The following is a 22,125-nucleotide window of genomic DNA, read 5'->3' as shown; positions in this document are numbered from 1 at the left end:
ATAAATTACAAACAGGCAAAAAATATTTACAATATAAATGACAATGAGTTAACAATCTTAATAAATAACGTGTTCCTACCCATCAGTAAGACAATACACTAATAAATAAATAGGCAAAGTAACTGAATAAGCATTAAAAGAGAAATCCAAAAGGCCATTAATCATATGAAAAGATGTTTAATATCACTGATGAAGAAATGCAAGTTAAAACAAGGTATTTTCTCACTGGCAGAGATTATAATGATAAAATTCAGTACTAGAAGGGTAGGCAGAAATTGGGGTTCTCAAACTGCTGACAGACAGCCTGCTAGCAATTATGTGGTGATATTTATTTTAAATTGACACATAGTTGATTTACAATGCTGTGTTAGTTTCAGGTGTACAGCAAAATAATTCAGTTATATATATATATATATATTTATATTTATATATAACTGAATATATATATTCTTTCTCAGATTCCCTTTTAGGTTATTACAAAATATTGAGTACAGTTCTCTGTCCTATACAGTAGGTCCTTGTTGGTTATCTATTTTATATACAGTAGTATGTTATATGTTAATCCCAAACCCCTAATTTATCCACCCACCCTTTCCCCTTTTGTAACCATAAGTTTGTTTTCTATGTCTGTGAGTCTATTTCTGTTTTGTAAATAAGTTCATTTGTAACATTTTTTTTTTTAGATTCCACATATAAGCTATATCATATGATATTTGTCTTTCTCTGTATGGCTTACTTCACTTAGTATGATAATGTCTAAGTCCATCCATGTTGCTGCAAATGGCAATATTTCATTCTTTTTATGGCTAATATTCCATTTTGTGTGTGTGTGTGTGTGTGTGTGTATACACACACACTACATCTTCTTTATCATTCATGTGATGACTTTTTTTTTTTTTTTTTGCGGTACGCGGGTCTCTCACTGTTGCGGCCTCTCCCGTTGCGGAGCACAGGCTCCAGACACGCAGGCTCAGCGGCCATGGCTCACGGGCCCAGCCGCTCCGTGGCATGTGGGATCTTCCTGGACTGGGGCACGAACCTGTGTCCCCTGCATCGGCAGGCGGACTCTCAACCACTGCGCCACCAGGGAAGCCCCATGTGATGACATTTTAAAGTGAGCATATTCTTTGATTTGGGAGCTATACTTTGGAAATTTATCCAAAGGGAAAAGCATGCGTAAGTACAGATGTATATACAAGGACATTCATTACAGCATTACTTACAGAATACAAAATGTTTAAGGCTATTGATTAAATAAATACAATGAAAATGAGGAAATCTACTACATGAACATACATATATACACATATATGCCCACTAAACTCTTTAATAATAGCTCTTGTGGAAAGGACTTTATATTTTACCACTCCTCAACTGTTGGACTTTCATAATCAGCATGTATCCCTTTATCAGGGAAAACTATTTAACACTTTCATTTTAGAAAATAAAAGTAAAATAGACTAATCAAAATGATCCTGACAAAAAATTTATTTTTTAAAAAATCTATGAGTAGAATCTACCACTTTAAAAATAACACTCCTGCCCTAACCAATAAAATGGTTTAAATTCAGGCTCCAGAATACCTGTAATACTCATTCACAATATTCTCACTACTTGGGAGACTGTATCATTGAAGCTGAAATATTAAAACAAACCATTCTGTTATACATTCAATAAATATTTGCCAAGGGCTGAAAGATCTTTAAATATCTCTGGAAATACAGCAGGCTGGGATGTTTGTACCAACCTCCCCTTAGAAAACAACTGTAAAGACAGGACAAAATATTAAAAAAAGATATTAAAAGCAATGAAAAGTTGATAAAATAGTAGGGGTCTGTCATGGCAAAACCTAAGGGAAACAAAGTCACATCTGCCCTAAGAGTACCTGCAGATCTTGAATTTCCATTTCTAGGGCACCATGTTGCCAACTGGATAGTCATAAGCCAAAGCCCACCCAGAGTAGGGGGTTCATTATGAAACCCTTCCCACTTTAGCTACACTTCCAAAGGGTTACAGCCTCAGGGAAAATGTAAGCCAGAAGAAATGTTTCCCCTGCCCTCAGGGAGCTGCAGTGAAGTTGCCTTGGCCATGCAGCGGGTGGAGGCTCCCCTGAGAAATGTTAACATAATCGGAATCAATAATGCCTGGGTGGTTGAAAGAAAGAAACAAAATAAGCAAACCAAACAGACAAAATGCAAGCCATGAATTCAGTATTTTGTAGAGATGGGTAGAATCTCTAGGCACTTGAAAGAAGCAAATAAAAATTCTCCCTGGAGGAACATATCTTATTCTTGATCTCAAAGAAATTTCACAAATAATTTTTCAAGAACAATGAGCAGCACAAAGACAAAAAACCAAAAGTATAAAAGAAAGAAAGCCCTGGGCTTCCCTGGTGGCGCAGTGGTTGAGAGTCCACCTGCCGATGCAGGGGACACAGGTTCGTGCCCCGGTCCGGGAGGATCCCACATGCCGCGGAGCGGATGGGCCCGTGGGCCATGGCCGCTGAGCCTGCGCGTCCGGAGCCTGTGCTCCGCAACGGGAGAGGCCACAACAGTGAGAGGCCCACGTACCGCAAAAAAAAAAAAAAAAAAAAAAAAGTAAAGAAATAAAGCCCTAAGCAACAACTAGGAAAAAGAGGAGACAGCAGAAACAGGTTCAAAAAAAACTGCAGGGCTTCCCTGGTGGCGCAGTGGTTGAGAGTCCGCCTGCCGATGCAGGGGACACGGGTTTGTGCCCCGGTCTGGGAAGATCTCACATGCCGCGGAGCGGCTGGGCCCGTGAACCACAGCTGCTGGGCCTGAGCGTCCGGAGCCTGTGCTCCACAACGGGAGAGGCCACAGCAGTGAGAGGCCCGCGCACCTCAAAAAAAAAAAAAAAACAACAGCAACAACAAAAAAACCCTTCAAATACAAGAATTAACAGACAGGTTATAAAACAACTATGTCTACTAGATTAAAAAAATTAAAAGACAAGTTTGAATATATCTGCAGGGAACATAAAATAACAAAAACTAAGAATTCAATAGGGCAAATTAGATACACCAAAACAGAGAATTTGGGAACTGAAAGGCAAGAACTATCCAGAATGGAGCATACAGAGACCAAAAGAAAAAGAAGTTAAGGGGCATGGTGATAAAGTGAGACAGTCTAACATACGGTTAACTGGTATTTTATAGGTGGAGGAAAAAGGAACCGGGCCAAGATAATATCTGAAGACAATGGCAAATAATTATTCAGAAATGGTACAAGACACCAACCCACAAATACCAGAAGCCCAACAAATTACGAGAAAATAAAAGGATGTGTCATAGTAAAACTGCAGAACACCACATATAAAAGTGTTAAAAGCAGCTGGGGATGGGGGGAAGCAGAGCAGATACTTTCAAAGAAATAACAAGTAAATGAAAACTGTTTTCTCAGTAGTAACAATGGGAACCAGAAGATGGTAATGATATACTCAATTGTGTGAAAAGATGAAAAATGCCCATCTAGAAATATACAGAGCATAAACATCTTTCAAGAATAAGGGCAAAATAAAGTTATTTCAGCAAACAAAAACCTAGAGAGTTAACCCCCAGCAGATAAACACTGTACTAAAATACTAAAGGACCACTGAAGGCAGAAGGAAGTGAACCTAGAGTGGAAGGTGTAATATGTAAAACGGGAAGAAGTGCAAAGAGGTAAGTATATAGATAAATCTAAATGAACACTGACAGTGTAATAATGATGTTTTATGAGACTAAAAACAAATTGGCAAAATATAAACCTACACCACCACCACCAAAGCAGTAGCACATAAATGGAATCAAGGTTATCATATATTTGGGAGGAGGGCAAAAATACTATTAACATCAAACTTTGGCATATTAAAGATACCTGTGGTAACTTCTAAGAGAAACAACAAATAGGACCTACATACTAGTGGAGGAGAAAAATATGAAATAATTTTTTTTAATCCAAATGAAAACAAGGAATGAAAGAAAAAGTAACATAGAACAGACAAGATAAACAGAAAATACATTAAAAGCTGGTATATTTAAAACCAATATAGGGGCTTCCCTGGTGGTGCAGTGGTTGAGAATCTGCCTGCCAATGCAGGGGACACAGGTTCGAGCCCTGGTCTGGGAAGATCCCACATGCCACGGAGCAACTGGGCCCGTGAGGCACAACTACTGAGCCTGCGCGTCTGGAGCCTGTGCTCCGCAACAAGAGAGGCCGCGATAGTGAGAGGCCCACACGCCGCAATGAAGAATGGCCCCCGCTTGCCACAACTAGAGAAAGCCCTCACACAGAAACGAAGACCCAACACAGCTATGAATAAATAAATAAATAAATAAATAATTTTTTTAAAAAAAACAATATAATGATAAGTTTATTAAATGTAAATAGGATAAATACTGAAGCTTAAAAAAGATTTTTTTTTTTTGGCCGTGCTGCGCAGCTTGCAGTATCTTAGTTCCCCAACCAGCACTCGAACCTGGGCCCCAGCAGTAAAAGTGCCAAGTCCTAACCACTGGACCGCCAGGGAATTCCCTAAAAAAGATTTTAGACTGAATAAAGAAAAAAATTTCAACTATATGATATTTGTCAGATACGCTGAAAACAAAATAATGAAAAGTTGATAGTATAAAAATGGAAGTATTTACACCATACAGTGGTTTGGATATACTAAATATCAGATATACTGCATTTAGAGCAAAAAATATCAGAAGAAATGAAGAGAATCACTTAGTAATACATAAAGCAAAAATATATATACAGGAGGAAACAAACTACTCCCACAATCATGAGAGTCATAAATATACCTCTCTTAGTAACTGACAGAACAAACAGCCAAAAGTCAGAATACAGAAGATCTAAACACTGTGATTAAATGCCATGTTTAACAAAATTATGGTAATGACAAAACTAAACTATTGTGTTTAGGTATGCATATGTGGTCACACTATAAGGAAAAGCAAATGATAATCACAAAAATTAGAACAGTGGTTGTTTCTAGGGTATTGGGAGGGGGTTGTGACCAGGGAAGGTTTCCAGGGTGCTGGAAATATTTTACTTTCTGACCTAAGTGATGATTACATGGAGTTAACCTCATAATGATTTCCTGGAAACATTTTTTGTGAAGGGTCAGACAGAAATATGTTAGGCTTTTCAGGTAACATATCATCTCTGTGATATATATTCTTCTTTGTCTATACAGCTCAAAAAATCTAAAAATCATTCTTAGCTTGCTAAGTGTGGGCTGTAGTTTACCAACGCTTGCATTAAAAGGCTCATGGTTTATGTACTTTCTTGTATTTAATAAAAAATATAAAAGAATCACTTGGGGGAAAAATGCTAAAGTAATTCTTTATCCATTCTTCCCTTTTGACAAATAGTCTTGAGCCCCCACTGTGTACCCAACACTGTTTTGGGTGTTAAGAAACTAAAAATTGAACAAGATATCTATTCCATGTGAAGGGTGGCGGGGGGGGAATAGTTAAAATGATTGCATCTTTATGTAATAAACATTGTAAGAGATGGAAACAGCAGTAAATAAAACAAAATTCCTGCTCTCTTAGGATTAACATTCTGGTGGGAGAAGCTGGGCAATAGACTAATTGTATAGTTAAAAATTAAGATATGTAAACTATTAAATAAAAATATTAAAACTATACCACACAACGACAATGAATGATCTACAACAACACACAGTATGGATGAATCTCACAAAAGTAATGTTGAACGAAAGAAGCCAGACACAAGAGTATATACTGTATGATTCCTTTTATACAAAGTACAAAAACAAAAAAACCCACCTGTACTGTGAGAAGTCAGGATAGTGGCTATCCCCAGTGGCAGGGAGGGGGCTAATGACTGGAAGGGAGCATAAGGGGGTTTCTGGAGGGCCTGGCATTTTGTTTCTTGTACTGGTACACAGTTTGTGAAACTTCATTAAGCTGTAGACTTACATGTATACACTTCTATATGTATAAATATGAATCAATGAAAAAATTTACATATATATCAAAATTTAAATACATATGTCAGGTAGTAATAACAGAATTAAAGCAGGATTAGGGACAGAGTTACAAGGTGAGAGGGACTGATATTTAAAGAAGTTGGCCAGGAGAGACCTCTCTGATAAGGTCATTTTTGAGCAACAGCCTGATGAAGAGATTGCTAATCATGCTATTCCTGGAAGAGGGAATAGCAGGTACAAAGGCCGTGAAGCAAAAGAGTGCTTCACAATGTTCAAGGGACTTCAAGGAGGCCAGCATGGCTGGAGTGGTATGAGGGTGAGCGGGGAGCAGATGGAGTCAGGCGGATGGGGGGAGCAAAGATCATGTAGGAGCTTCTAGGCCATGTAAGCCCAGAACAGTCTGGACTAGTCCCTGGACAGTTTTGAGCAGGATCTGTCTTAATTTTTTCACAGAATCATTCTGGCTATTATACTGAAAATAGGTGAGACACAGGCAGAAACAGGGAGACCACTTTGGAGATTTAATGCAGAGAACCAAAAGAATAGAAAAGAGGTTGGGATTTGGGTATTTTTTTTTAAAAGAAAACAGGATTTATTGACAGGTTAGATACGGGGCATGAAGTTATGATCTGAAAAACTGGACAGAGTAAACTGTCATTTACCAGGACAGGGTAGACTGCAGGAAGAGCAGTTTGTTGTTGTTTTGCTAGTGAGCAAGAGTTCCTCTGTGGATGTTTTTAAGCTGTCCATTTAGTTATGTAAGTGGAAATGTCAAGTAGAGTTGTATACGTAATTTTCAGGGAAACCAGTGCCCAAGTAAAGGGCTGGCAAGTTCTTTCATCCTAAAATGCAGATATGGATAATGATACAAGTAACTTGGTAGATTTGGCACAGGTGCATGTGAAAGTTCTCTTCTGATTGTTTCTACTTTCTCAGGAAAATAAAAAAGTAAAGCCATCAGTTGAAATAGTAGAGGAGGAGGAAGTGTTGCTGGAGGCTTGCAGGAAATGACAAAAATATGAAATATTCATCTAGGAAAGGGAACTAACTATGGAAATATAATAGGACTGGCAGCAACTAGGGGGTTCATGAGGTTGGTGGTCATGAACTTAAAGTGAGATCCGTCAGCATGGGTATATGTGCTTTCCTCTAACCATGCTGAGCTGCTTATACAAGGAAAAGGTGGCAAATTAGATAACCAGGGATGAGTTTTTTCAGGCAGATGTGATGGAGAGAGAGTGGGGAAAGGGAACTGAAGGGTATACACAAATCAGTAATTATAACAATGAAACACAGAATCTAAGTTAGAAGGATAAAGAGCTTCTCAGTGCAATGGAAAAAGGAAATTAAGGCTTGGTTCCTATTTTAACACCCAAGATATACTTAGATTTGCATAATAATGATGAGGCCCCACCACCATTCATAGAGGTGGCAGAAATGTCTACAGATCATTGAATCGTCTCTTTTGTTTTCAGGTAAGACCTGACTTAAATGGACACATGATAGATGGGTGGTCACACTACTAAAAACCAAATGAAAAAAAAATCTTTTTCAGGAAGAGAAGAGTAATAGACAACAAAATTCTACAAATCATATTCATCCCAAATAGATAATTCTGCAATCTCATTTAACATTTTAAAACTTTAACTGGTTTAAAACTTAATAAAAATATAGATATAGGCCTCCTCGAAAGTTATCTAACAAACCTCAACCTAACCAAACAGATCTACACATCAAACATTCCTAAAATTTTTAAATATGACAAGGATGACAAATAATAGCAAAAATTTCAAGTTGAATACATTTTCCTAAGTGCTTTAATAATCATAATCACCCTAATGAATGCACGTTTTCATGAAAGAGAAGAGGGGAAGGATATTTTAAAATACTTTAACAATACAGAAGACTACATCATTTAGGAAAAAAGTAGTATTAATCAACTCTGCTAAGGCAGAGAAAAGCAACTTTCCTAAACAGAGACCTAGGATGAAAACTCCTGATCTCCCTTTTCCCTTGGATCCCACAGCAATACCTGAGGCATGAGCAGATATAATACACTCTTAAGTACAGAGTTCTTACCGGTATCAACAAATTATCCAAAGGCACTTGAGCAAATTAACACAAAACCCCACATTAGCTAGCTCAGGAATTCTCAACCTTGGCACTAGTGTCATTTTGGACTGGATCATTCTTTGTTGTGGCACCTGTCCTGTGCACTGTAAGATGTTTAACAGCATCCCTGGCCTCTGCCCGGTAAATGCCTATGGCATCCTTCCACTCACCCTCTATTTCTGACCAATAATTACTCCAACACTGCCAAATGTCCCCTCAGGGGACAAACTACCTCCGGTTGAGAACCACTAACTTGGCTATAATGTTTTTAAGAGTTTCAGATCTCACTTATAGGCAGAAAACAAACCTATCCCAAATTTGTGTAGCTTTAGCTTCTCTACTACATCACCGAGTAAGCCTTAAAAATAATTCAAATGCCAGGAACTGACCAAATTTTTTTTAAGGAATTTAGTTATAGGAACATTTAAGTCTGGCAAGGATAAAAATCTAATGTTTGGATTGGAAATCATTTCCTTGACAGAACAATGAGTTGCAGGCCTAGAAGTAATTTATTATACTGGGAGAAAAGGGTCAGCTCTTGTAAAATGTAAATTTACTGATACAGATTTGAATCTAAGTTAAGTGATTCATAGGTAATGCTATGAACGTTTCTCCTTAATGCCTCATTCCCCTTGGGTAATTAAAGGAAGAGAAACTTTTGCTCGAGTGTTCCTGGGCTTCTTGTCTCCTACAACAGGTGTCAAATTTCTCCAGGTGAATGCTTACCGGTAAGGGATTGGATAAGGAATGTTGCGGTGAGGATCGTGCAACTGGTAGAACACTTCTGCCAGGGCTGGTTCCTGGCCCGCTTCCCCCAGCAAACTGGCCAACAGGGAAAAATGGATATGAATAATTCACAACAGTACTAGGCTTCAGATAAGGAGAGTAAAAGATTAATACACAAACAGGTCTTAATTATATACGGCCCCTTTAAGTCAATATATCTTATTCTAGAGAGAAAATGCCATATAAGTCAAATTCTGCTATCTTTTCAACGAGATTTTAAGGAGGAGCTCCAGCAGAAATGTACCAAGATATAAAGAAAACACGGCTAGAAAGCTGAAGGTACACATGGTTTTGAAAGGACATAAGAGAAGAATGTTTTCCCTTCTTGTCTCAAAATACACGAAGCAGGAATACAGTGGTACAGTGGATGTTAGTGTCTTCTTCAGTAACCACTAAGGATGGGTCAGTGAGCTTACTACAGGTTCCAGTGGACTAAAGGGAAGAGGACAAAACAAGAGTCCAAGTCATTTCACTTCAATCTTTGTAAGACACGAAACCTAGTCTGGCCAAGAGAAAAATCACCTCATTTGTGAATTTTTATATCATCACAGAAAAGACACATCATAAACAAATTTAAATTTAGGAAATCAGCAGCCGTTTCCTCTTATAGAGACAGGGCAGCATAGGGTTGATGAAGATGGGGAGGAAGGGGAGGAGAGCACAGTAAAGGCAATATATTCCTCTCTAAAGCCTTAAATGAAGAAAAGGATTTAGGTTTTTAAAAAAAATCACTATAGATTTCTTTTTCCAAAAATTTAACTTACCTCAAAGTAATCACTAATTTTATGTCCCCTAGGAGTGCCTTTCCCTGAAAATAAAACCAAAGTAAGTATAGTTTTTCCAGTAACACAAGTAAACCATCATTCGCTAAAGTGTACTATGTATTCAATAACCGCCTATGTTGTTATCAATTCAAATGTCAAGCTTACTTTTAACAAATGAGCCAAAATACCTGTATCATAAGAACAGAAGACAGTTTCCTCCATAAAATAGAAGACAGTTTCCTCCACGAAATTAAAGACCGAAATAAGCAGTGAAAGAAAGACTTTTTCACAGCTCACTTTCCTTTAAGATTCACTAATCTTTCTTTTACAAGTACACTAACAAAACTCATGCCACAACTGTGCATCAAAATAAAACTAAACTATAAACTACACCCCCAACTAAGAGGATAAAAAATTCAAAACAAATTCATCAGAACAAAAGGGTTTATTCTATTTCACAAAAAACTTTATGTGACCTTGTCACTTCGGGAAAATTTTCTCCCAAAAAAGTAAAAATTGATTTGCAGATTAAAAGAATATGGAAAAAAAAAAAGACTAGGGTGTCCATTTCTTGGAAGTCCTACCATTTCATTTATTCTTTCTTTAATTATTTACAGAAATTTGGCATTATTACCATCACATTTACAGATTTATTCCACTGGGCACAGATGTACAACTGAATAACTGACATGGAAGAAGGGTAGGTAAAAGGACAGCCTTGTGACTGAAACCATTTCTGCTCGCCTATTATTAACAAATCACTGATCTAGTGCAAGACATAGTTAAAACTCCAATGTAATCTCTTTTCTGTACAATAAATGCTTACTCTGAAGACAAACCCATGGCGAGAAGATCATTAACTTACAACAGGGAAAACCAGAGTCCCCAAAGAACTGACACTGTTTCATCAAGTGTGTATCAAATGGCAAGTCTATAATAAACAGCCTGATATTCCCTTAAGGAATAAAAATCTCCACTGTTAGGAATCCCTGTGCACAAACTAATTACTTAGTGTGAGCTGGAAATTTTCTATCTAAGTACATAAGAATCTAGTATTTTTACTGGTGTGAAATTATTACTACCTTGGCTAGTTTCATATGGTTCAGCTTTTCTTTTCCGGTTTCGCTGGTCATTCTGTTTTTTCTCAGGAGTCTGTTAAATATCATATACATCACAATTAGCATTTTGTTAACATTTTCACATTATGAAAATTAGAGAGTATGTACAAAATATCAAATTTATAAGGGTATTTAACTTGCTCAGACAAGTCCTAAATGAGTGTCCTACTCTTAGAGCAGGGTCATGGAAAGAGTACAGGATCTGGAACCAAGCCACCTATACAATTTTTGGCAAACTGCTCAAAATATCAGAGCTTCAATTTACTTATCTGTAAATCAGGGTTGCTGCAAAGATTACATGAGCTATTTTACAAAGCACAAATGTAGTACAAGCATCTAGCATATAGTAGGCTCTCAGATAGCAGCTGTTACAATATTTCTACTTTTTTTTTGTTTTGTTTTGGCCATGCCACTCGGCTTGCAGAATCTTACTTCCCCAACCAGGGATTGAACCCGGGCCTGGCACTGAAAGCGCCGAGTCCTAACCACTGGACCAGCAGGGAATTCCCACAATATTTCTACTTTAAAAGAGCTTAAATCTAATCCTTTTTTCCAAACAGGAAAGATATGCATAATCAACTGACTAATTTATTGAAAGTTTTATCTAAGTGCAAAGTAAGCGGTTACCTATCTATGCAGCTAGGTTGTATGCCTTAAAAAAAAAAAACTTCAAATTTTCTTACTAAAGTCTGTCGGGCCACACTAACCCACTCTGTTGAAGTACCGAAAAATGCTAAAATTCAATGGCGCCTAGGCTAATTCAGCTACAACTGCAAACCTCTACCCTTTATTGATGGTTATTATTATCATAATAAAAACCCATCAAGGCCACATCACAACTGTACAACAAGCAAACAACTCAAAGGGGAGTCATTCACACAGACCCTAACAGGACCCCAGAGTTTGCAGTGCTATGGTTTAACCCAGACCAAAAGTGTGGGAATATGAGAAGTCTTGCAATGGATGTGGCTTCTTACCTCTACTTCTTTATCACTCAACGACCCCACGCTGCACAAGCTCTGGTTGGAAGACTCACTATTGAGTGGCCCCTGAAAAGAAAAAAAAAAAAAGGAATCAAAAGAAACTAATTTAAGGATGACAGCAAAAATGAAGGAGAAGCCATTTGATTTTGATATCTAAGTCAGGTCAAAGAAGCCAAGAGTTAACTGCAACACCTCTGAGCCAACTTGAAAAGAACTCAATCAACCATATAGTACAGGGCCCTCATGTTAAAATTCTCTAGCTAATATTATTTTCATTTCCTTTATAAACTCTTAACTCGTGCAAATTTTCCCTTCTAGAGTACTTTCACATGTAGCAAGTTCATTCTTTAAGGAAAATAAGCAGGGGAAAATCAATTCTCTTGGCCTCTTGTATCACACAGGCAATATCTGAAAGTTGAGGTGTTAAGGGGTATGTCAAGGGTTCCTCATGAGGAGGCAGTCAGAGACCATAATGAAGGAAACACTTTTCCAAATCATGCTTTATTATTATTTTTTTTTCTGTACACGGGCCTCTCACTGCTGTGGCCTCTCCCTTTGCGGAGCACAGGCTCCGGACGCGCAGGCTCAGAAGCCATGGCTCACAGGCCTAGCTGCTCCGCGGCATGTGGGATCTTCCCACACCGGGGCACGAACCCGTGTCCCCTGCATCGGCAGGCGGACTCTCAACCACCGCGCCACCAGGGAAGCCCCCAAATCATGCTTTAAAAGAGGCATGACTGCTAGCTCAAAAAACAGTTACAGGAGATTGACTTCTAGCCTGATGGCGTGAGGATCTCTGCTAGCTCACTCCTCAGGGAAACTGATGCAAATTATTTTTAAAAACCACCATTCAAAGCCTCTGACAATGGTCCCTAAGGGCAAACAGCAAATGAAGAGACAACCATTCAATAAAATCTATGAAAATTCAGCCTGAAAGGTGAAAATCTGTGGTATTAGAACCAAGACCACTCTCCCCACCCCACCCCCGCTCCCCCCATCTCAGCAAGGCTCCAGACTGCTGCAGCCAAGAGCACAAGGTCCCCTCTTCGCCCAGCTCTCAGTCCAAGGGCTTTCTTCCTGGGAGGAGCAGGACTTCGGCCTTCTCAACCCATCCCCAGCCTCCATTACTGAGGCTAAGTCCCAGGCAAGTACATCAAAGACAGGAGGCTCCCTTCTGCCCAACACCGACTTGTGGAACAGAGGCTCTGCCTTAGGCATGGTCAACTGAGAATACTGGGACCCCAACAGCCCCCTCGCTCAGCTCATGAGACAGTGGTTCAACACCAGGAGAGACAAGCTGCCGTGGTGCCCCATCTCCACATTCTACCTCCTGGCACTCAGTTCCTACAGCCTGAATGTCACTCACAGAAAAGTATTACTCACTGTCCCCACCCCCCAGCTCCAGAACCCTGGCTTAGATATTTTGCCAGGGGGAAAAAGCTGGAACATGTAGTACCAAATCTTTTCCCAAAGGACTTGACTTCATTCCCAACAGAGTGTGGACAAGTTTAAATCTAAGGGAGGTTTGGTAAAAGGCAAGCGGAAAGAGATTCGTGTAATGAAGATACAGTCTAGACTGTAGGTCAGCTAGTTTGCAGGAGAGAATCAAGGAATAAGACACCAGGGAGGAGACCTCCTGGGGTCAGAACAAATAGCAAACATTGACCTCAGAAACTTTTCCTTCCAAGGAGCCCCAATTTGATTGGATTAGTTTGTAGAGGAATGTATGCCTCAGGGCACTGTTGAAAACAAGAGAGCAATCTGGACAACTAGTGTAGTTTAACAGCTGGGTTGGTCAGGAAAAGAGAGTCCTACTGAGTACCAGTCACCACAGGGTACCTGCAGGCTTACCTAAAGCCATGCCTCCCTGAGGAATACCATGAGGCTTAGCTCTGGGGGGATGGGTGGTAGAACAGACTTCACTAAAATAATCCAGCCAGTCACTAAACAAATAAACAAGCAAATAACAATAACAAGGCCCCAAAGAACAGGATGAGAAATCAGTACCCAGAGGTGCTACAATGTATCATCTAAAATGACCAATTTCCAACAAAAAATCATGAGGCATGCAAAGAAACAAACAAGTACGACCTATATACCAGGAAAAGAAAAAAAAAGCAGGCAAAAGAAACTGCCGGTGAGAATGACCAGATGCTGGATTTAACAGAAAAATATTTCAAAATAGCCATCCTAAATATGTTCACGGAACCAAAGGAAACAGTAACTAAATAAGTAGAGGAAAAGGGACTCCCCTGGTGGCGCAGTGGTTAAGAATCCACCTGCCAACGCAGGAGACACGGGTTCGAGCCCTGGTCCGGGAAGATCCCGCATGCCGCAGAGCAACTAAGTCTGAGCGCCACAACTACTGAGCCTGTGCTCTAGAGCCCGCGAGCCACAACTACTGAGTCCACATGCCACAACTACTGAAGCCCGCGCGCCTAGGGCCCGTGCTCCGCAACAAGAGAATCCACTGCAATGAGAAGCCCATGCGCTGCAATGAGTAGCCCCCGCTCACCATAACTAAAGAAAGCCCACACAACAACGAAGATCCAATGCAGCCAAAAAGTTCCCTTAAAAAAAAAAAAATAGGGGTAAATCCTCATGACCTCAAACTGGGCAAAGAATTCTTAAAGATATGACACTAAAAGTGCCAACAACGAAAGTAAAAAAAAGATAAACTGGACTTTTTCAAAATTAAAAACGTTTACAGTTGAAAAGACACTATCAACAAAGAAAACCCACAAAAGAAGATATTTGCAAATCACACATCTGATAAGGTACTTGTATGCTGTATAAAGAACTCTTACAATTCAGAAATAAACAGATAACCCAATTTAAAATGGGCAAAAGGTCTAAACAGACATTTCTCCAAAGATGAGATACAAATGGCCAATAAGCACATGAATAGAAGCTCAACATCATTAGTCAATGGGGAAACACAAATCAAAACCAAAGTGGGGTACCACTTCACACCTACTAGGATGGCTAGATTCAAAAAGACAACACGAAGTGCTGACAAGAATGTGGAGAAACTGGAATCCTCACACCTCATACACTGCTGGTAGGAATGTAAAATAGTGCAGGTGCTTTCAAAAACTGTCAGGCAGTTCCTCAAACAATTAAACACAGAGTTACATATGACCCGGAATGCTACTCCTAGGTACATACTGAAAAGAAATAAAAACATGTACACACACAAACCTGGACACAAATCTTTACAGCAGCATTACTCACAAAAGCCAAAAGGTGGAAACAATCCAGATATCCATCAACTAATAAATGGATACACAAAATATGGTATATTCATACAATGGAATATTACTTGACCATAAAAAGGAATCAAGCAGTGATACATGCTACAAGATAAACAAACCTTGGAAACATTTTGCTGAGTAAAAGAAGCCAGTCACAACAGACCACATATCAAATGACTCCACTCATGTGAAAATCCAGAATAGGGAAATCTAAGACAAACAGAAAGTAAACAGTAGTTGCTTAGGGGAGGAGTTGGAGAACATGGGGGTAATAGCTAAAGGGTATGGGGTTTCTTTTTGAGGTGATAAAAATATTCTAAAACTGTGTTGATGGTTGTATGTATCTGTGAATATACTAAAAACCAATGAATTGTGTAATTTAAATGGGTGAATTGTATGGAATATGAATTACATCTCAATAAGGCTGTTAAAAAAACAACAGTTACTAGGCTTAGCGTCAGAAATAATTTACATTCCTTTAAGGGTGTATTAAGTTTTCTTTTCACTGTTTCCTTAAAGCAGTATTTTTAAACTGTAATCAACACAATATACCAGAGAGCTTCATAGATACTTGTGAAACTGCAAATAAAAAAAATAAAATGAAACTAGGGATAAGAAATAAAATCAAATCATGTATTCCCAGTGACATAAATCAACAAAGGACTTATTCCTTTAAAGATATAATAAGAGTTCCATGATGTTTTAATTGAAAAAAAGAGCTTTATTTACATAAGAATTCTAGAATAATTTAAATTGAATCTTTCTATGCCTAAATTCTTAAAATATTCCATTTGTGAATTATCTTTATTGTAACCATTATGAAGTAGTCCCACCCCCCGTATAGTAATAAAACCGTACACTATATTTTAACTAACCACTTTACCCACCAACTATCCCTCATTTTCTTTTTTTTTTATAAATTAATTTATTTTATTTATTTATTTTTGGCTGCGTTGGGTCTTTGTTGCTGTGCGGGGCTTTCTCTAGTTGCAGGGAGCAGGGGAGGCTCTACTTTATGGTGTGCAGGCTTCTCATTGCAGTGGCTTCTCTTGTTGCGGAGCACAGGCTCTAGGTATGTGGGCTTCAGTAGTTGTGGCACATAGGCTCAGTAGTTGTGGCTCATGGACTCTAGAGCGCAGGCTCAGCAGTTGTGGCGCACGGACTTAGTTGCTCCACGGCATGTGGGATCTTCCCAGACCAGGGCTTGAACCCGTGTCCCCTGCATCGGCAGGCGGATTCTTAACCACTGTGCCACCAGGGAAGCCCTATCCCTCATTTTCAAAAGGAAATGGCGGGGCTTCACTCATCACACTTGCCATTTCCTTTTTTTTTTTTTTAATAAATTTATTTTATTTCATTTATTTTTGGCTGTGTTGGGTCTTTGCTGCTGTGTGTGGGTTTTTCTCTATTTGCGGCGAGCAGTGGCTACTCCCCGCTGCAGTACATGGGATCCTCACCGCGGTGGCTTCTCCCATTGTGCAGCACAGGCTCCAGTAGTTGTGGCAAGAGAGAACTGAAGAACCTATTTTTTATTAGCAATTACTGATAATGACATAAACTGTAAAGTGTGCATAACAGTGGTGTACATTGTAGTGTTTGAAATATCAATGCAAGACGCACAAGGATCCTTGTGGTTCCTTGGGTATGTGTGTCGAAAAGAAAAAAAGGATTAAGAATCACTTAATCCTACCTTTCCCCATCCTTTTCTGATGCACAGCATCCCAAATTATTATAAAATCATTAGATTAAATTTAATTAGCAGGGATAAATGACATACATTCCCTGTTCTAAAACAGCTTACTGTCTAGTAAGGGAGCTAACCAAAGGCTTTTAGGCAAACAATGTTATCTTTCAAAAATGTCACTATCATTAAAAAACAAAAAAGGCAGAAAAAAACTGAACTAAATTACATGAGGATAAAAAGGCACGACTAAGTTCAATGTATGATCCTTGATTTGACTCTGGATAGCAAAACAAAGCAAAACCAATAAAGGACATTATTGGGACAAAGGCAGAAACTGAATATGGACTATACTAGATAATTAAGTTCCAATCTATTATTATCAGTCCTTCAATTGTAAATTTTCCTATTTGTTGCATCTTTTTACTAAGGTGCTTTATAAGTTTTGTATGAGTTCATATTCAGCTTTGGGGGAGTTCTCCACATTTCAGGGGTTAAGGAGCAGTCAGTCCCAAGGGAAGTTTAATGGTCACCTCTGCCAGTGCCCTACAACATTCATCAGTTCCAAACATATTTATACATTAGCTTTCCTGCCCAGGATTTCCACACAAAATTGGAGTTTCCATTTCTTGTGGCTTTTAACAGCCACAATCCAAAGTTAGGCAGCTCACTTCCATCCTATGTCCTGGACTGGTGGGCAGTTTTACTAGTCTTTTTTTTTTTTGGTACGCAGGCCTCTCACTGTTGTGGCCTCTCCCGTTGCAGAGCACAGGCTCCGGACGTGCAGGCTCAGCGGCCATGGCTCACGGGCCCAGCCGCTCCGCGGCATGTGGGATCTTCCCGGACCGGGGCACGAACCCGTGTCCCCTGCATCAGCAGGCGGACTCTCAACCACTGTGCCACCAGGGAAGCCCTACTAGTCTTAATTCATAGACAGGTTTGCCCCTTCCCAATTCCCAGCCTTATACAGTTCCAGTTCAAGCCTTTGGCCTCAATTACTACCCCGAGGGGGAAATTAACCCCAAAGGCATAAAAGCTTATGGGTTACCAAAGTTTAACTCCCATTCACCACTGTGACATCTTCATCTTCATCTCCCAAGTTAAAATAACTGGGATTCAATTTTTCCTATTTTTCTGATACTGCTGACATTCAGGAATTATATAATTTTCATATACTTCATTTAGCCAGTCACTTTACTGAACTGTTATTCTTTCTAATCATCTCGCAGTTTGTTCCTCTTGAGTTTGTTGTCTAGATATAAATCATAGCATTTATAAATAATAAGCTTATACATTCCTTTCCATAATTTATATCTCTTATTTGTTTCATATTTTACTGCTTTGAATAAAACATAAATAATCACCATAAAGAACACTGTTTTGTTCTTCTTTTTTCAAGGTGACTCCTCTAGTGCTTTACCATTAAAAACTGTAATAAGACTGCAAAGAGCCAAAACAATCTTGTAAAAGTTAGAGTTGGAGGTCTCCCACTTCCACTTATTACAAAGCTACAGTAATCAAAACAGTATGGCACTGGCATGAAGATAGACATACAGACAAAGGATATAGCATGTTCTTAGATTGGAAGAATCAATATTGTCAAAGGAGTAGCAGGAGAGAGTCTTGTTGAAGCAGTTCTGCATCTTGATCGTGGTGGTGGATACAATAAGCTACACAAGTGATAAAATTTCACAGAAGTACATGTACACACACACACACAAATGATGTGCATATACATGAAATCTGAATGAGTTCTGTGGATTTCACCAATGTCAATTTCCTGATTTTAATATTGTACTATAATTACATGAAGTGCTCACATTGGGAGCGAAGGGGTACATGGAACCTCCCTGTACATTTTTTTTTTGCAACTTCCTTTGAATCTAGAAGTATTTTAAAGTTTTTAATATATTATTTATTTTACTTTTTGCTATTTATTTATTACTAATGTGAATTCTATAACTACTTGCTATAGTTAAGAAATGATAATGGTAAACAATACTTAGGTAGTGCTTGCTACACAGTCAGGTATTCTATATTAGCACATTTAATCCTCCTAACAACCTGTAATGGGCTCAACTGTGTCTTCCTCAAATTTATATGTTGAAGTCCTAACCCCAAAACCTCAGAATGTATTTGGAGACAGGGCCTTTGAAGAGGTAACTAAGCTAAAATGTGTCATTAAGGTGGACCCTAATACAATACGACTGATGTCCTTATACAAAGTGGAAATTAGGACATAGAGGCACCAGACATGCACACACACAAGAGGAAAGACCATATGAGGACACAGCAAGAAGGTGGCCATCTGCAAGCCAAGGAGAGAAAGCCTCAAAAGCAATCAGTCCTACTGACATCCTGATCTTGAACTTCCAGCCTCCAGAACTGTGAGAAAATAAATTTCCGTTGTTTAAGCCGCCCGGTCTATGTTATGGCAGCCCTAGCAAACTAATGACAACCTTATATGATAGCTATCAGTAGTCTCATTATTAGATGAGGAAACTATAAGAGAAGTTTAGTGAACTTCCCAACGTCACACAGCTGGCAAGAAGCAGAGCCAGGATCTAGACCTAAGCTACCTGGCTTCAAAATACGTGCTACTAGGCATTCAGTAGCACCATACTCTAGATATATTAATATAGAGTCATCTCTACATGTATTAATACATTTTTTAAGTGAGTGTTACATATATATTTTTAAATAAATTTATTTATCTATTTAGGCTGCATTGGGTCTTTGTTGCTGCGCGCGGGCTTTCTCTAGTTGCGGCGAGCGGGGACTACTCTTTGTTGTGGTCTATAGGCTTCCCGTTGTGGTGGCTTCTCTTGTTGTGGAGCACAGGCTCTAGGTACGCAGGCTTCAGTAGTTGTGGCTCGCGGGCTCTAGAGCGCAGGTTCAAGTAGTTGTGGCACACGGGCTTAGCTGCTCCACGGCAGGTGGGATCCTCCCAGACCAGGGCTTGAACCCGTGTCCCCTGCATTGACAGGCGGATTCTTAACCACTACGCCGCCAGGGAAGTCCTATTAATACATTTTAAAAATATTGAACTTGTCCAACATTCTTCGGATAAACTCCCTGAAACGAAATAATTAGCCATTCGCAAGTATTTTTACTTGAATTTAAACATCTATATATTCATAAATGAAATTAGGTTATACTTTATTTCCTCATATCTGTCAGGTTTTGCTATCAGAGTTTATTATTCCTATGTTATTATTATTATTATTATTATTATTATTTTTTTTTTTTTTTTTTTTTTTTTTTTTGCGGTATGCGGGCCTCTCACTGTTGTGGCCTCCCCCGTTGCGGAGCACAGGCTCCGGACGCGCAGGCTCCGGACGCGCAGGCTCAGCGGCCATGGCTCACGGGCCCAGCCGCTCTGCGGCATATGGGATCCTCCCAGACCGGGGCACGAACCCGTATCCCCTGCATCGGCAGGCGGACTCTCAACCACTTGCGCCACCAGGGAGGCCCCCTATGTTATTATTTAACATGAGAATTATCTACTTCTTGAAAGGTTAGGAGAGATCACCAGTAACCAGGGAGTGGATATTTCTGCACTGCTTCAAAGGAGTAGGAGGAAGAGGAGGAGGAGGAAATAACTTTATAATCTTGATTTTTCCTTGGTTATAGAAGTCTATTCTGATTTTACACCTTATTTTTGTCAACATTAATTTCTACTATCTTTGAGTGAAATTATCTAATTCACTGAGATTTTCATATTAATCACATAACTAACAGCATCCATTTCGTTTTTTCTCTAAGTCCTCACTTTTGTTATATTCCATTTACTTCCTCCATTTTCCTCTGTTTTCTAATTTTCTAACTCTAGATTGATTCATTCCTAATCTTCAATCTATTGAAAGTCAGCCTTTGACACAACAGTTTATTTTTTTAAATAAAGATAAAAGAAAAAAAATTTTTTTAACAAAGTATAATAAGTTAAGACTCCTCAGTAAAAGCCCTATTTTCTAAGCTAACATTTAAGCTGATTACCCTGTCTCCTGCTAATGATTTTTTTTAAGTAAAACACCAAATGGACAATTTAAAAAACAGACAAGAGTCAAGTTTCTCGTTTTAAAAAAAAGCAGGGCTCCCCAAAACAAAATAAAACACACTTTTAATATACTTAAATGCACTTTTGGGGGGCTTAAAAATACTTCAGTAACAAGCCTAAAGAAAACCTTGTGGACAAGTTATAAACTTATGAAAACTGAGGTTAAAATACGAATGTTGACAACCAGCCTTTAGCACATGAATGAAGCCTATATGAACTAAGAAAACCTTGTAGAAGTGGGGGCCAAAGGTTAATCTTTCACTCTTGTAAAAATTTAAATGTCAACATTTGTTTAGTTTCTAAAGTCTTCATTTCCTCCTTGAACTAAATTGGCATCTTAAAAGGGATTGATAACAGCAGACAAAAGTTAAACTTAAGTATAAAGGAGCACAGCTGACAACAGGGTCAAACTACCTGAGCTAGTTAAAAGATACTCCATTAAAAAAAAAAAGATACTCCAGGGCTTCCCTGGTGGTGCAGTGGTTGAGAGTCTGTCTGCCGATGCAGGGGACACGGGTTTGTGCCACGGTCCGGGAAGATCCTGCATGCCGCGGAGCAGCTGGGCCCGTGAGCCATGGCCGCTGAGCCTGCGCGTCCGGAGCCTGTGCTCCGCAACGGGAGAGGCCACAACAGTGAGGGGTCTGCGTACCGCAAAAAAAAAAAAAAGATACTCCATTAAAGACTAGACCTAATGGGCTAAAACTAGGGGTCTCTGTACTATTTTTAGTCATTAGTTAGCACCACCTTTTCACCCCATAGCAGAGTCAAATCAGTGGGGTGATTTTAAATGAATGACTTTGTGTTTTAGCAAGCAAACAAAATATTACAGTATACTGTCAAGAAAATCCTTAACTAATATTAATGATTTTTAGTAGTATTTCAGTCCTAAATAAATGGCAAAATCCTAACCATGTAATTTATTAACATCCATTTCCAGACAAGCAAGTCCAACAATAAGAATAAGAAATTCTTTGTTTTTTCTCCTGGACAAACCTGCCTACGGAAGTCTATGTATTTACTCAAGATCTGGCACATATAACCAACAAGACAGATAATACGACGTTGGCAAGGATACGGAGAAAGTTTAACCCTCATATACTGCTGGTGGAGAGGTAAATGGCACAACCACTTTGAGAAACAGTCTGGCAGTCCCTCAAAGGGTTAAACTAATGACTAAAAAAAAAGACAGATCCTTAGTTTTATATTACGTTCATCCTTTAATGGACTATCTCTTAACCATAAGACCCAGCAATTCCACTCCTAGGAATATACCCAAGAGAAATGAAAACATATGTGCACACAAAAACATGTACATGAATGTTCATGGCACATTATTCATAATAGCCAAAAAATGGAAACAACCCAAACGTCCATCAACTGAAAGAATGAATAAACAAAATGAGGTCTAT

General features: G+C 39.0%; 1 protein-coding gene across 5 annotated transcripts in view; it reads right to left on the bottom strand.

Annotated features, from left to right (window-relative positions):
* The window catches only part of TLK2 (tousled like kinase 2), a 109,858-nt gene that overhangs the window by 60,377 nt on the left and 27,356 nt on the right, over positions 1 to 22,125 (bottom strand). For 4 of the 5 annotated variants that reach the window (XM_060080664.1, XM_060080665.1, XM_060080667.1 and 1 more), the window contains exons 3-6: positions 11,719 to 11,790; positions 10,706 to 10,775; positions 9,624 to 9,667; positions 8,800 to 8,895 (exon numbers count right to left, since the gene is read on the bottom strand). In XM_060080664.1, the coding sequence (XP_059936647.1) occupies positions 8,800 to 8,895; positions 9,624 to 9,667; positions 10,706 to 10,775; positions 11,719 to 11,790 (282 nt within the window). The remainder of the gene's footprint in view (positions 1 to 8,799; positions 8,896 to 9,623; positions 9,668 to 10,705; positions 10,776 to 11,718; positions 11,791 to 22,125) is intronic. The other variant, XM_060080666.1, reaches the window with a different exon arrangement.

The sequence above is a fragment of the Mesoplodon densirostris genome, chromosome 18 (assembly GCF_025265405.1).
Source record: "Mesoplodon densirostris isolate mMesDen1 chromosome 18, mMesDen1 primary haplotype, whole genome shotgun sequence".
Lineage (NCBI taxonomy): Eukaryota > Metazoa > Chordata > Mammalia > Artiodactyla > Ziphiidae > Mesoplodon > Mesoplodon densirostris.
This window is presented reverse-complemented; position numbering and strand designations above follow the sequence as displayed.